At 36.4% G+C, this 15,568-nt stretch overlaps 1 protein-coding gene across 1 annotated transcript in view; it reads right to left on the bottom strand.

The window, feature by feature from the left end:
* Window positions 1-15,568, bottom strand: part of igsf21a (immunoglobin superfamily, member 21a) — a 209,594-nt gene that overhangs the window by 38,469 nt on the left and 155,557 nt on the right. The window contains exon 5 of the mRNA XM_008409119.2: window positions 1,876-1,991. Within this exon, the coding sequence (XP_008407341.1) occupies window positions 1,876-1,991 (116 nt within the window). The remainder of the gene's footprint in view (window positions 1-1,875; window positions 1,992-15,568) is intronic.

Raw genomic sequence — 15,568 nt, forward strand, 5'->3', positions numbered from 1 at the left:
ACACTTGCCCTTAGTCATCTGGGATGTTTGGAAAGAAAAGGGAAAAGCTGAAGGGTGTTTCTTAGACCAAGAAGGATTYGTGGCTCTATAGCTAATTAACAGTCACGTCGCTTTCAAAATTTCAACCAGCTGTATGATCCTTTGCTATGGTGAAATTAGGCAAAATATTTAACTAGACTTTCTGAGATATTTTGGGATTCACTTTCTGAATTACAGTCCATTGAAGCCTGGGGCTTTTCTGGGTTAACAGTTGATTTGTTTCARTGAAATGCACTTTAAATTATTTTCTCTTTCTTTTTGACTTGGAGGCTATTTTTTCTTACATTATTCATATATTATTATATTTTTAACTAAACTTATAGCTAGCAAACTAAGTCTTTACATTTATAATCTATTAAAACCTTCAGTACATAATTGTTGGTTTCTGGCTTATGATGGTTAAATCAAAATAAAATATTTTTTCAYWKCCTCAAGTAACAAGGCAATGTTACTTGAGGCAATGATGTTTTCTTTCTTCAGTTAAAGCTGTAGTGAAACGTGGATCTTAAAACTTTTATTGTTTTATATATACATTGTCTGCAATCTAATTGTGGATTGAGCAGCCAGGTTCTTTATTTTAATGCTTTCTCAACTCATTCATTAGCTTGCTGTGTGAACGACAAAGCTAATTAATAACAGTGTAACTTATCCAATGACACAGTGACAGTTCTTGCTTGCTGACCAGCTGCAAGCTGTCAGACATCTTTGTCTCCATTATCTTTTAGAAAAAAAAAGATCCAGCAGTTGTAAGCTTACATGGCTTAAGACTCTGCATGAAATCACAACAGGGGAGAACCTCACTCATCACGGCATCAAACAGGAAGTACCGGAAATCATTTTCACCTTGTATTCACCYCTTACTGGGCTCATAATTGCAACAGATAGGTATGCTCAGGGCCTGCAGTCCATTACCATATACCCGTGGACAATGATTAATGGTCTGTTGAGAATGAACAGCAAATGGATGCTCTCATGCAGTGTCCATAAGCTCATATACCACCAAATAAGTAAGGCCTTTTCTTGTTCTCCAGAATGTTGAGGGGAAAAAAACTGGCACATGACGGCATACATGTAGCACCACAAAGCTGTACAGTTTGAYCCTTCAAATTTAAGTGCAAGAGTATTGTTTATGATCMTTTTACATTTAGTCACGACCACATCACCACATTAAATCAACTCTACTGAATGTGACCATTACTAATGAAATTAAGCATTGTTTAGGGAAAAAAAAGAAACTCTTTGAACATCTGTGGGAGGTACTGAGATCAAAAGCTTGCCATGGCAATGTGTACTYTACTGCATGGATTCATTGAGGCTTCAAGTTTCTGTGCTACTATTTGGCCTTGTGTCATTATTCCCTTTGTCAATCCCCTTAAATTGTCCTTCTTTCTGCCCTCCCCTCACGCACAGACTCTGTAATTTATTGCCGGTCACCTGATGCACATTTGTCATCAGCTCTTAAGGAAGTATTATCTCCTGAATCCTTTGCTCTCTGCACTACCATTGTGAGTTTACTATCTGTTCTGCTCCTGCTTGATCATCTGTGGTCTTAGGTGGCCTTGCCTTTACAGATAACTTGCTCTTAAGTGGTTTTAGTTTTGTTCTGTGTGTGATGAATAGAAGAGTTCTAAGGCTTTGAGTCCACTTCAGTCTTTGAATTTTGCTTTTGGATCCTTTCTTTTCTTACACACCATGAAACCATTGAGCTGACAGTCAAACATTTTTCCATGGGAAAAAAAAAATGCTGCCGATGGGAAAAAAATAACAGGTAAATTAAAGGTTTTATTTTTCTGTAAAAAAAAAAAATAAATAAAAAAAAACACATCTTAAACTCACCGATGGGGCTGGTTTTCCTCCTTTTGCTGTGCAGACAAGAGTAAAATTCTGAGCTTGGTATCGACTGAAGGGGGCTGGAGTGTTCTCAGCCAGCACTGATATGTTATTTGGAGGAGCTGTGAAGGACAGAGGGAAGTATTGGTGAAACAACAACTTAATAACGTATGTCACATTGATAAAAAAAATAAAAACATGGACATAACCTTTCCATCATATCATAGTTTACCAGTGGTCAGTTAGTTAACTTCTACAGCAGGAGTTTGTAACCTGCAGCTCTGGAGCATCATGTGGCTTCCTGAGTGCTTCACGGTGGCTCTTAATAAGTTTGATAAAGGATTATGCAGAACTGAGCAGGGTTGATTTTTTTTTTTTTAGGATACATTTTAATAAACAGCTTTATGTTTTTGTTAGGCTTGGTTCAATATCGGCATAGGAACTCTACAATCAGACTTCAAACTATATGCTTTTCTTCATTTTCCCTAAACACAAAACATTTGCTATCCAGAATAAAATGCCTGTTTTTTGTTTCCATTAAATCGGCTGATAGAGATTTTGATGTTAAACAAAACAATCACAACAATGTTTCATGCAACACAAAATAGATTAAATTTTAAACAAGCAGTTCAGCATTTTAAYGGTCTGAGGCAGTTTTTGGTTAACTTTAAGACATGAATTCATTTAATAACAATACATTTTATTTATAAAGCCCTTTATAACTCCAATTGAAATATCTATTCATTAGAATCAAGGATAAAAATGGCTCTGTCTTCGATTTGTTGACTCCTGATCYWRAGCATGTGTAAGYACTTTCATAATAAACAGAAATATTTTGACATTTAATGACTAAATGCAAATTACTCATTTTGATCACTATCATGTAAAGGAAGATCTCAAAGTAAGAAATGGAGATGTAAGTTTTCACTCTGCTCAGATATTGTTTTCACCAGGCTTTCATCCTCTGCTCRGAACACTTTTGTGCTTTTCTGGGATATTATTTCACTTGAAATTAAGCTGTGAGATTTTTCTTACTACAAAAGGCCCAAGCTCTGATCACAGTAGGAATTCATGTAACCTACTGTATAGTAAGGTAGTCATGAGGTGAGATAAGGATATCTTTTGAAGGTACGATTTATGAATACAAGTGTCACGCTTTAAGGCAGCGATGCTGACAGAAGAAGGTCATAGAGGGAGTGGTGCSTTTTTAATGTGTCCGTTTTTATGAGTAAATCTATCTAACACTTTTAAACAGACATGCCAAAGCAATTAATTGATTTAAAGAAGGTAGGGGGTTTACAACGGGATTCAGCTGCCGGCCTGGGTGCCTCTGTGTTTCCACATCTCTTAATTGCTTATTGATAGAACTCATATGGTTGTAAATTAACCTTAGAACACTCCATTAGCTTACTGACAAGCCTGCTTCATCGTGGCATATGATTAGCTGTCAGTGGTCTGCTTCTGAGTTGTCATGCTTAAGGATTTAACAGTGAGGTTATGCATACTGCAGTTCATCTAGCAGTCAAGTCAGGCCAATACATAAAATGCATTATAGAGTGATAAACAATGTGAAACAATATCAATTTCCTCAGTTCTAATTGGATAAGTTTTCTTTCTAGATACTCGAGCAAATGTGCACTCAACATTGTCCCTTAGTCCAATTGGAAACCGTGATGTAAGCTATTTAGACAGTGTTAACATTTATGAATTTAAAACATGGTTTTGTATAAATATGCAGCATTTTGTATAACATTGTAAGTTAATTATTTTTTATTAAACTGATGACTTCTACTTTAATGATAAATATAGACGCTGAGATAAATAACTGTTCTCGCCTGTCAAGCTAGTTGAGGAAAGCTGCACATTGATCAGGGTGCCGTGTTGAATTCAGCCCATGGRAGGGGGGGCCACCTAATGGGAAACTAAGCCTGAGACAGCAATAAGCCCTGGTATAACATTTGACATGATTAATACTGAGACCTACTGTGGGTAGCATGCTATTTGCATACACAACAGGCCTGTACAGGATTAAGATGGTTGGCTGTGACGATGAATTCTAAGCTTTTCATACTTCATTAGACAGTAGATCTCTCCTCTCCACTAGTTAGAGATTCAGCTCCGTTTTCAAATAGAATTGGATTTACTAAGATGGTCACACTTTAAGGCTAATTTGAAAACAACACATAAATATTTCAGTTTTTCAATTAAGAAGGGTGCAGTATGATGCAACAGCATATGTTAGTCGTCATATAGAGTGGAGAAAGAAAACCATAGTCAAACTAACACTAATCTTCATGTCGGTATGAGGAGGGGGGAAAGTGACCAAAGAGAGAGGGTCACTCCACTGATTTACTTTCACCAGTCTATATCTTTATAAATATCAATTTATTCTTTTTTCTGTTACCCGCCTCCCCACCACCACCTTCCTCAAACCCCAACAAATCTGGAGGTTGTTTCTAAGTGTTGCAGCTACTGTGTTTGATCACTGCTAAATCTAACTTATATATATATATTTTTATTTTTGGTTTTGTTTTTCTCATTAAGCTCTTTGTCTTGAATTGATTTGAAGTTTCTTCTGGTTACTCTTTGTAAGTCTACATATTTTTATAAGTGAATAAATAATAATTTTTAAAATAACTTTCATTAAGAAGCCTAAAGTAACTTGCATCCATGAGAAGTAATTTCACCTCATATCTAACCTAACATTTTGAACAAAAGATCCTAGAAAAGGCTGTTTATCAAAATAATTTGACAAATTACTGCTCCTCAGCCCGTCAGTGAAATTCCTGAAGTTGGAAACTACTGAAACTACTGTAAATGGTTTGATCCAGGACTGTAACATGTCTGTAAATAAACATGGCTACGGTGGATCACTTCTGGTTCCTAGAAGCCAGCATTTCTCAGACCTGAGCTGGTCCTCATACATAGACAATGTTTGGAAGAATGACCAGCGGATACTATATTTCCAGTAGCAACTCAAGAAATACAATCTTTCAGGGGAGCAGCTGGTCATCGTGTACACTTATTATTCAGGCAGTATACTGCGTTCCTCCGTCACTGTGTGGTTTGGCTTATACACAAAACAGAATAAAGCAGAACTGCARCAAACATTCAGGTCTGTAGAGACCATCCTTAGCACTGAGATTTTCTCTGTCCAGAACTTATACAGCTGTATGGTCAGGAAAAGGGCAGCTAAGATCACTGCARAACCCACACATCCTCAACACAAGCTGTGAACATTTTTACCTTCAGGTCAGTGCTGCATAGACCTATTGACAACCACCACAAAGACAAATTCTTCACAAAAATGGTCTCTCTGATGAAGGGACAAAAGCCTGAGTAGATAGAGTTTTCACTGTGAAACAAAACAAGCATATTTGACCTATTCTAACCTGCCTTTAAAATATGTTGGGTGTTTTTTACAAATATGTACATATTCTTCTCTTTATTTTTAAATGTTGTGAGCGAGTGTGACCGGAATCAAATTCCTTGTTGTTGTACACACTCTTGGCCAAAGAAGTTGATTTAGATTATGTATTTTATTTTTAAATAAATAAATATCTGTTACAATCAGGTTTTTCAACACTCCATACGAGGTACAAGTATAGGTTTTAAATTTGCCTTAAAATTGATGTACTTCTGAGTTGGCCGTATTAACCCTTGTGCGTGCGAGGCAAATGATACAAGAGATACGAGTGTGGGGTCAGTTGGACCCCATTTGTAAACACAAGGGTTAAATATTGACCATTGCATACTAATCGAAAGCCAAGACAAGAAAATAGGATCTTATTTGTCAGACCAGGATTTGTTTGTGCCATTTGGCAGTTACAAATCTGAGCAAATAAAATATCACAGTTTCCTCAAGGCACCATTCTGGGCAATAAATGCTCCCCCTGTCTGTCTGGACCCCCTTYGGTCCATTGCTCACTATAGCTCCAGGGACCAGAACTATTCCGGATCATGTATCCTTAACCGATATGTTGCTCAGTTCTTCATCCAACTCCCTGAAAGCTTGGGATGAGCAGAAATCATTGAYTTGCTTAAAATCAACACAGAACATCAACTTCAATATTCCTATAAAGATCAAAGATTACCTTACCAGTTTATTTTCAACCATCTGTTTTTCAGTTTTAATCATGTTTTTTACATATTACTCAAATGCTCAAATTTTCCTTTAATATATGTGTTCCATTAATGTATTTATTCTATTTTTTTTATTAGTTCCTTCCCTTTTATAAAAAGAACATTGAATTACATCATGTTTAAAAGGTGACTTACGTTTACTTGCCTATTTTTTGGTGTGGTTTGTCAGAAAACATTCTTACACAGATAAAGAGGAAGTCTGGGGTGATGGTCTGAATTTTTAAGAAAAAAAAAAGTTAGATTTTTCCGACTATTGACGAATCACACTTCTCAGCCTTCCTGGGCAATAATGACAATGAACAACTGTTTTATAGAGGGAAAGGAAGGGTTTTTTATGGCCAAAATGAGAGCTGTGTCCACATTATCAGCAAAAATCCAAGCATATATTCCCAGTGCGAGGACTCCAACTGGGCTGCACCCTGGCCATTGATCCATTTTGTGATGTTAATGGATTTGAACGCATAGTTGTGCAGTGGAGAGTCTGGTTTGAAAATCTCAGAATAGTGTTGAAAACATCAGTTATTTCCATCAGTCCTAGCAGCAACACTGATGTTCATGTCAATTTTTTTCTTGGTCTGTCTCCTGTTTACCAACACCTGTTTTTGTTCTAAGTCTGTAAGCACTATTATGCTGGTAATTTTCAAAGAGAATGTGAGAAGGAAAATATAAAACCTGCTAATGGATAAGTGAGGAAATCTACAGCCTGTTCAATGCCTCAAAGAAACCTCTATCCTTTTTAAGAAATATAAAACTCAAATTTAATCTACATGTGCTAGAAAACCTAAAACATATTCTTCAGCTTTAATTGAAAGTTTGAACATACTGCCAATTAGTATTCTTAATATCAATATGTTTGACGTAATGTTATATTGAACAAATAAGAATGTGTTCCGTTGAGTCTTGYTTAATAGATTAAAAGTAACATTTCAAAATAACCATTAGCAGGTTCTAAACACACTTTTTAGTGAGCCCACATTCATATATGAAAATGATTTTTTTWAAATTTGTCTAATGCAGGGATGCTGAGGTCCAGTTCTGTCTGGAGAGCATCCACACCTTTAAGATGCAACCTCTCTCCAACAAACCTGAATCAAGTGGCTGAATCCCCCCACCAGCAGCCATTAAGCTCTGCACATGTCTRGTTGTGAGCCATTCATTTGATTCAGGTGAATGGCTCACACGGGATGCATCTAAAAGTTGTAGGATAGGTCAGATTTAATATTCTCCTTCTATATATTTGGGTTTCAGTAGCCACAAGTGGAAAATTATCATAATTACCARAAATAAAAGCTTGAAAACATTATTCTGTGTATAATAATCTATATAATGTGTTTTGCTTACAGATGGAGTTAATTAATTAGATTAACTTTTCAATAATGTTCTAATTTAATGAATGGGTGTGTAAGAATGATGTTGCTTAAACATTCATTGCATACATATTAGCTTTTTGTGTGTGACTTATCTGAAAGCACACAGCATTGTTCCTGAACGCAAATAAATAATTGACCTTTTCTCCTTTTATTCATATGTCCATTACACAACAGCAATCTTTGTATTTTAATAAAGTACTGCATTAATTTTGCACATTGTCATTACAATGTAAAAGAGATTCACTTCAAACTTTTGGGCAAAAAACGCAGAAGAATTAAAATGAAAGGATAAAAGTGAAACTACACATGTACAGCTTCCAATGAATCTCAATGGCTCTTGATTTCAAAACATTCATAAAATTCAAATGGTTTCAAAAGGTACTATTTTACTCTGCATGTATATTGCATATTCCATTGGGTGTTTCTGCCTGAATATCATCCTTGTGGATGCAAGAATGCTCTCCAGATGTTCTGGTTTCCTTCCACAGTCAAAAAACATGACTGTTAGGTTAACTGGTCTTTACTAAATGTAAGTGGGTGGTTGTGTGTCCAGCTTGTCTCTGTGTGGTCCTGTGATGGACTGGCAATCTGTCCAGGATGTACCCACTCTCTTGTYCAATGACAGCTGGAAATATGCACCAGCCGTCGTAAGGACAAGCATGTATATGTGAAGGTACACAGAGTATTKAGTACATTGGAAGTCATGCATCACTCTTTCAATGTACTAAATTGCACTCYTGCTTGGACTCCAGACCTGCCTTATAATTGTGGTGCTACCATTGCAATGTTTAATAATTCGTACTGCAACACATTTGTTATGCAAATTATTAATTATGGGAGTGTCAACATGCATTTGAGGCAAGTGTGAGTAGATACCAGATGTGTATGTGTGTTAGAGACTGAGCACCACAGTTACAGGCTCCTAGGCAAGACATTTGCAATGCAAAATGTATGAACAGAATACAGATATACAATTCAACATGACCACATGCTGCTTTATTTGCACYGAGATGTACATGCATTAGAAACAGCTCTTTTGAAATTCATGTACATGCAGGTGTGAAGGTGGGGAAAAGCCCATTCATTTCAGATTCTCCAAAGCCTAGTGAATCATAAAAGAATTGCTAACTTCTCATTCCTTATTTTGACAAGTCACACAGTTCTATAGGCTGTGGCTGAGGTGAAGAGAGACAGCAGGCTGGAAAAACAATCAAAGTTTACTACTCYYWGGAGGGTGGGGGGTKGGGGGAGTCAAGCTGAAATGCATTGTATGAGTTCCCTATACCTGAGTCTGCTACTCTCAAAACAGCTATTCCYCAACTGCAACAGCATGTGAGGATTAAAGCTCAAAGATGCTTTTTAAATCACATTACTTTTGTGCTTTTAGCATTTGTSTTCACACCCCACCCAGTCAATTTGCATGGGTTATTACTGTGCTGTCAGCTCATATCAGATCCTCCCGCCCAGCCAACCAGCTAGTGGTGTAGATGGCTGCAAAGAGAGTGAGACTCTGGTAGATGTCAGGAGGAGAAAAAGGATGACACACATAGAGAAAAGCTGGTGTCATACAGAACAAGTTTCCCAGTCCTAGAACCCATTAATCATGCCACTGTTGTTGAAGGTGCAGCCACATCGCCGTGTGCTTAGACTGGTCAGYGGATGTTGAAGAGGGARGAATAAGATTCCACAATCTTCTCAGCACATTTGTGCTTTAACTTATGCCTAACTGTGCAGTGTCAGTATGGGTGGGCAATCAATATAGAATGCTGTCTAGAAGCAGCCACATAAAATCATCTCTGGGTCGAGCAAAGTTGTTAGTAAAGAATGTGCCCATGTTAAATACACTAGAGTACCGGCACAATTGCGCTTTATTTCACTTATGTCCCATTATTATTGGAAATATAATATGTCACTGCTGCCTGTGGGTTTTGTGATTCTCCCAGGCTGACATTCTCTAAGGGTAGAAACAATCTTGGACTTACAGCTTTGTGTTTATAATGAGGACAAGGGGGACTGGAAAGAGCATTTTGCCAACACGGTTTGAAAGCTTGGTTGAGATGAAAAAAAAAAAAAAAGCAAGCTTCTCTTTGTTTCTCCAAAATAGCAGACTGAGGCAGATGGGACTCACCCTATACCAAGCCCAGCATCAACTACGCTGTGACTGGCACCCTCATTGCTAAAGTCCATCCTTTTGTTCCTGGTGAAGGGCAAGGGTTTAAGTTTGCAATCTGTTACAATTTGGCCTCTTTAGCCCTTTGCAGCTTTACCCAGGCTTCATGTAACAGCCTGATAATTCACCTGAGATTGACATGGAGTCACCTATAAGATCCCCCGGTCCCAAATTTTTTATCAGTATTTCCGTGAAGCTTAGTGATACAGTGATACAATTCACCAAATAGGTAAAAGACACAAACAAAAAAATAATATGATGCCAAAGATAGGCTATTGTTATAGTAAAATATCCATCATATTCTTCTCATCCCTTGACTATATGAACAATCCCCAAAGATGTCTTTGAAAAAAATCTACATCAAAAGCCTTCAGCCAGATGGCCGCAAGCACCACAAATGTCAATATACTGCACACAGCATTCAGGGACAGGGAGTCGAATTCATATTTCAAGCTGACATGTAAGGGCTCTTGATGGGGCATTTATGACCAAGATAAATGGGTGTCCATGGATTACAGTTTCCATTTGCGAAACTCGAAATATAGTACAGGATGACTTTTTTTACCTTGACATGTTTAAACTTATTTTTGAAACTTGCATTAAAAATTGTTTATTGTAAATGTTTTCCTAGACATGTTAGAAAATAATAGATTTTGATAAAGGGTTTCTTCTGATACATCATCATATGAATATTTCAAAGTCCATTGGGAAAAAAAAATTATATTTCGTCATGGAATATAAACTAAGTACCATTGTCAAAGTTTGCTCCTATGAAGGAACTGTGACATCTGTACAGGTGTACTGTAGTTTGAGGTTCTTAAACAACATATTTTATCATTATAGATTTCCAGTTTTTATTGAAACCTTTTAGATGCTTGTGCTGCATTGACACACTGTGCATTACATGCAGCTGAAAGACGATCATAAGAGGACTCATTTTAGTAAGACAAATTTTGATTTGAAATGCTTAAGTGTGACAAAAAGGCAAAAATAAATATGTAAGGGTCAAATACTTTTACAGTATCAACAGCACTGGCAAATATGTTTGAAAAGAATGAGGAATGACAGTATTTGAATATTTCATAAAAATACATTTGCTTTACTTATGTGTAAATCAAAAGAATGTATGTAAATTTATACCATAGCCAGGAAAATGAATATTGCATAAAAAAAGCTAATGATTCAAATCAATGGTAATTTTTTTGAAAAGCCAAGGGTTGCAGTTAACACATTCTGTCTATATTTAATATGGGATAGCGGAAGAAGAATCTAAAGAATTCTAATATTCACTCTATTTTTTTAAGACTGTAATTGTTTCATTTTGCATGTTCTTTTAAGTTTTGTGTAAAGTTTTGCAATGACTACTCCTTTTGTGGTTATATTCAGTCATTTTTACATCTGCAAAATGAACATAATTTTAGACTATACCCTGCTGATCTTCCTGTTTGGTGAGCACAGCTCTCACCGTGTTAAAGTTGTAAAGACATGCTCTATGCCATTTTCATATGTTATCTAGTCCAGAGGATTCTGAGGGGGAAAAAAGTTGGTGCATTTTTATATTATTTTAAATCACTGTATGCAAAAAAATATGACAAGTCATATCTGGTAGAATTAAAAGTATTGACAAAAGTAGATATTTTTTCTTTGTTTTCTTTTTCTCCCCTTTTTTTTTTTTGAAAATATGACTTCCAAACTTCGATTGGCATGATGTGTTTTGGGTAAGCAAGGAGGGATATACCCACTGAAAGGTTGTATCACTACACACATTCTTTCTGAACATTGTAACCAATACGCAACTGCCAATATTTTCTGGGTAAAACAAAAATCATGAATGACATTAACACTCTTCCTCACAACAGTCTAAAATCTACAGAGCGGACTTGACTTGATTTCTCCGAGGGCTCAGCCAACCCTGCTGATCAACTTCCCTTACTTACAGTATACCTTGGCATGTGTTTTATTTATACTATCATTTTTTTTCTGCTTCAGAGGTAATTACATTCAGTATAATGGTGGTTCAAATCAGAAGATAAAATTAAAACCTATTTACTGTGCTGTACTGTAGAAGAAAATTAATTTTCATACGCAAGCTTTTATAAAGCAATGGCTGAAAAATCAGTTTGCATAACCGACTTGGTCCTTGTTCTTTTATAGTAAACTATCACAAGATGATTCAATATAAATGTTTCAATATTAGCCTTAAAAGGAAGACATAAATGGATCCTGAATTTCATGATGTACCACTATGCGATGCAAGTGCAGATGTATAATTAGTATCAAATGTTATTTGATGGCTACATGCTGAAATATTTCATATCCAATCTTTGATTATTCATGGACGCATTGGTTCTGATTCTCATCAGAGAAAGTAATAGATTTGTGTAAGGTTTGAAAGGGACTTTCATTTTCAAAATAAATTGAACTCAGATGGTGAAGGTAGCTTTTTAAACTAGATCTGATGACTAGTATCCCAGTGATCCTGACCTACCAATGACCCACGAAAAAAATCCTGTTTTCTCCTCGTCCCTCAAAACTTTTGATTGCAAAAGCATTGTACTGTAACATTTCAAAGAGCCTGGTCTACTGACCATTGCTGGATATGTACCCCTTGTCTTTGTCTTTTGACATATTTTACAAAAACTTGTAYGTTTTCTACCCATATGTCTAGTAATGTTCAGTAGTTTGAACTGCATGTATATGCAACTGAAACAAGATCACCTACATATATTAAAAGACACCTAACCTTTGCCTTTCTCCCTCTCTAACATTAAATCAGACATACTTCTCCTGATGTAATTCAGTCACAATGACATAACATGTATTTTTTAAGTTTACATATATTTGGTTTGTATTTGATAAAATGTACACTTTATGACCTGGGACAAACATTATCTTTCCATATGCTTGAGACTTTTGTTCCATATCCCCTGGGAAAACTGGTGTAACTGATTAGATAAGTGGGCTCCCTTACTCTCACACACTTTGTTTTTGCTCACAAAGTTTCACTGCTGAGATAAGGGCTTTGTGATGGCTACAGTATAATATTAACTTTATCCTTAAGCCATCTAGCAGTATTCTTAGGGTCATTCTCCATTTATGAGACCCATTTGTCCAGAGATTTAACTTCACAGTTTTAGATGTTGCTTCAATATTTCTGGTTTTTCCTTATGTTGCTGACTATTTTGTGAAAAGGACCAGTCCCTCTTGCAGCAAAACTCCATCACCCACCAACATGAAACTGCCACCTGCATACTTCAGTAAGAATAGTGTTCTCATATTTGCAGACTTCCCTCTTTTTCCTCAGTGTTTCTCAATTCCAATCCTCAGGGACAACTGCCCTGAATATCTTAGATGTGTCTCTGTTTCAGTACACCTGATTCAAATGATTGCATGACCTTATCTATATGCCATCAAGTGCCACAGAAGCCTGTTAATCACCCACTTATTGAAGACAGGTGTGTGGCAGAAGGAAAACACCTGAAACATGCAGGGCAGTGGTCCCRGAGCACGGGAGTTAAGAACCACTGCTTTAATTTAATAGTCATTTGGCCAAACAAATTATTTTMTMATCAAACCACAACACGTCTCCAAATATTAAGGTCTTTCTTCGTGAGTGTATTCATAAATTTCCTTCTGACTTTTCATGATGCTTTAAAATTATTGCTTCTTCCTTGTTGAGTGGCCTTTCAGGCTGTGGCTGTACCGTACTTGTCTCCCAAGAAAAAAAATAGAATCCGTCCCCTGACTGAACATTTTTGGACAGGCATATTCAGGCATCTGAAAGCTGCATGCAATGGTCAAACAGATTTGTTGAGGACCACAGTTCTCCTTTTTTGTTTTTGATACACTACGAGGCAATGTGCTAGAGATGTGTCTTAAAATCCAATTCACCAAAATATTATGAATTAACTCATTCAAAACATTTGAATGACCTTTCCAGCTTTTCCAATTTGATGAAGGGAAAAGCATGGTACTGTCCATGTATGTATACTTCTAACTTTGAAGAAAGTATATGAAAAAAATCTACAAAGTTTCCACTCATTATTTTAGGTTTTAGCAAATGGAACTAGTTTTTGAATTCTACCTGACTTTAACTGGGAAAATTAAGTCTGATTTAATATTGGAGGGTGATGAAAGGAAGGTTATGTGTCCTTTCATAAAGCGTCTGAAAACACCTAGTTTTTGACAATTAAATCTTTGAACACAAACTTCAGTTCACTGAATTTGTCWTYACATCCCACTACAGTATGCTGTCACATAACAGCAACCACCGGTTCAATTTTCTACTTGAGTTGTTTCACACTCAACGGAAGTGCATACCATCTCAATTAAATCTCAAGCTTTTGCTTCAAGATATGTTATGTTTTGTCTCAAGAACACCTTTAATTGCCAGACTGAAAAGAGTGATAGACATTTTTAATTGACCTGAATTTAGAGGTTAAGAAACAATGGCAATGATAGAATCTACTTGTTGGAAGTCTCTGTGTGTGCTCTGTTTTATGCCTGCATGGTCACACTTTATGGAAATGGAGGAAAACATGGAGAAAAGGATACGAGTATAGAGCCACAGTCACTTATTTGATTTACATGTTGTGGCCCTTGTTAGAGACAGGTTAAACAATGGTGCCAGGTTATAATACAACTGCCGCTCCGGATTCTTCAAATGATTATTCAGTTCCAAATATTCCTATGGGAGAGAATTGCTCATGATTCCTCTCAACAAGAGTGGGCTTGGAGACAGAAAAAGACTGACCTCATGGCTGCAGCACACTGCATTTGAGGGTCATGAATTTGCAATTTCATGCCTTCATATTAACTGCAGATGTAAAGAGCCTCTTCATCACTGCACCCTGCTGCCTGAGATCTTGATTACAGTTTGCCTCAAGTGCCTCGCCAGTTTCCCATACGGCTTGGAATAATTAGGATGACCAGATTCCTCTGATTCACGCTTGAAATTGTCTCGATTCAGCCTGGAGTTTGGTCATTCCGAGTCTTTTATCTGTGTGTGTTTTTCTAGTGAATGCATTGCTTCACACATTTAAAATATTGAGTGATCATATGCAGAGACATGTATGCATAAGTATCTTAGTGCAAGCTAAAAGTATGCATTCTCTCCGACTTCTGTATTAAATAGCCAGAAAAAATGCTTTGTACATAGTTTAGAGCTCATACCATATCTGTTCAGAATGTCTGCAAAGCATAGGGTGAGCTTAAATTACGTTGCAGTCAAGTAATTCTGTGAATTTGGGTAACGCGTTAGTAAGTTCCATTGAAGTGCTATGGTAAGTATTTATTGCACATCTAATTTCCAAATGTCATGCAAAAGGAAAAAAAAATACTTGAAACATAAACTGCATATGGATATGGAGTGATTTTTTTTTTTCGCTTTTTGTATCAAAGGATCATTGAACTACAGGGGGAAAAACCTGCCTCGTCATTTCTTGTGGAATCCTACTGGTAAAAGATTTGACAAAGTACTCCTGCTTTAACAGAAGAAAAAAAAAATCATTGTATAGCACAATAAAGATTGTTGTGTGGAAGCATTATGATCTTTTTAAATTAAGCTTAAATACAAAATAATTCTTTCATATATTAAAACGTGTATCTTAAGGAGTTTGGGGAATTTTTGTTTCAGCTAAACAAAAATTTTAAAGTAGAGAAATTCCAATTTAGATAAATGATGTGGTCTACACAACACAAATCCCAGCTCTATCTTGCTGTCTAAAAAGATATTAACACTCAAAGAGCTTGCATTTCTTWAGTAATAGCATTTATTCACAAGCAAAGGACAGTTTTACTATCCTTTGTACTTATTCATCTGGTTGCAAATCATAAATGTTCCTTATAAAAGGTCCCCAGCTGTTAGTGAGACTCCCAAATTGTGCAAATTTAGGGAAGAGACAGGGAAGTTGGTGGCTCATAATTTACAAATGACAGACTCACTTTGTGCCAAGCTACAATAAGACAGATGGCATACACATAACTATGATCATCTGTAAAAGCTCCTAGATTTATT

This window comes from Poecilia reticulata, linkage group LG5 (assembly GCF_000633615.1).
Source record: "Poecilia reticulata strain Guanapo linkage group LG5, Guppy_female_1.0+MT, whole genome shotgun sequence".
Classification (NCBI taxonomy): domain Eukaryota; kingdom Metazoa; phylum Chordata; class Actinopteri; order Cyprinodontiformes; family Poeciliidae; genus Poecilia; species Poecilia reticulata.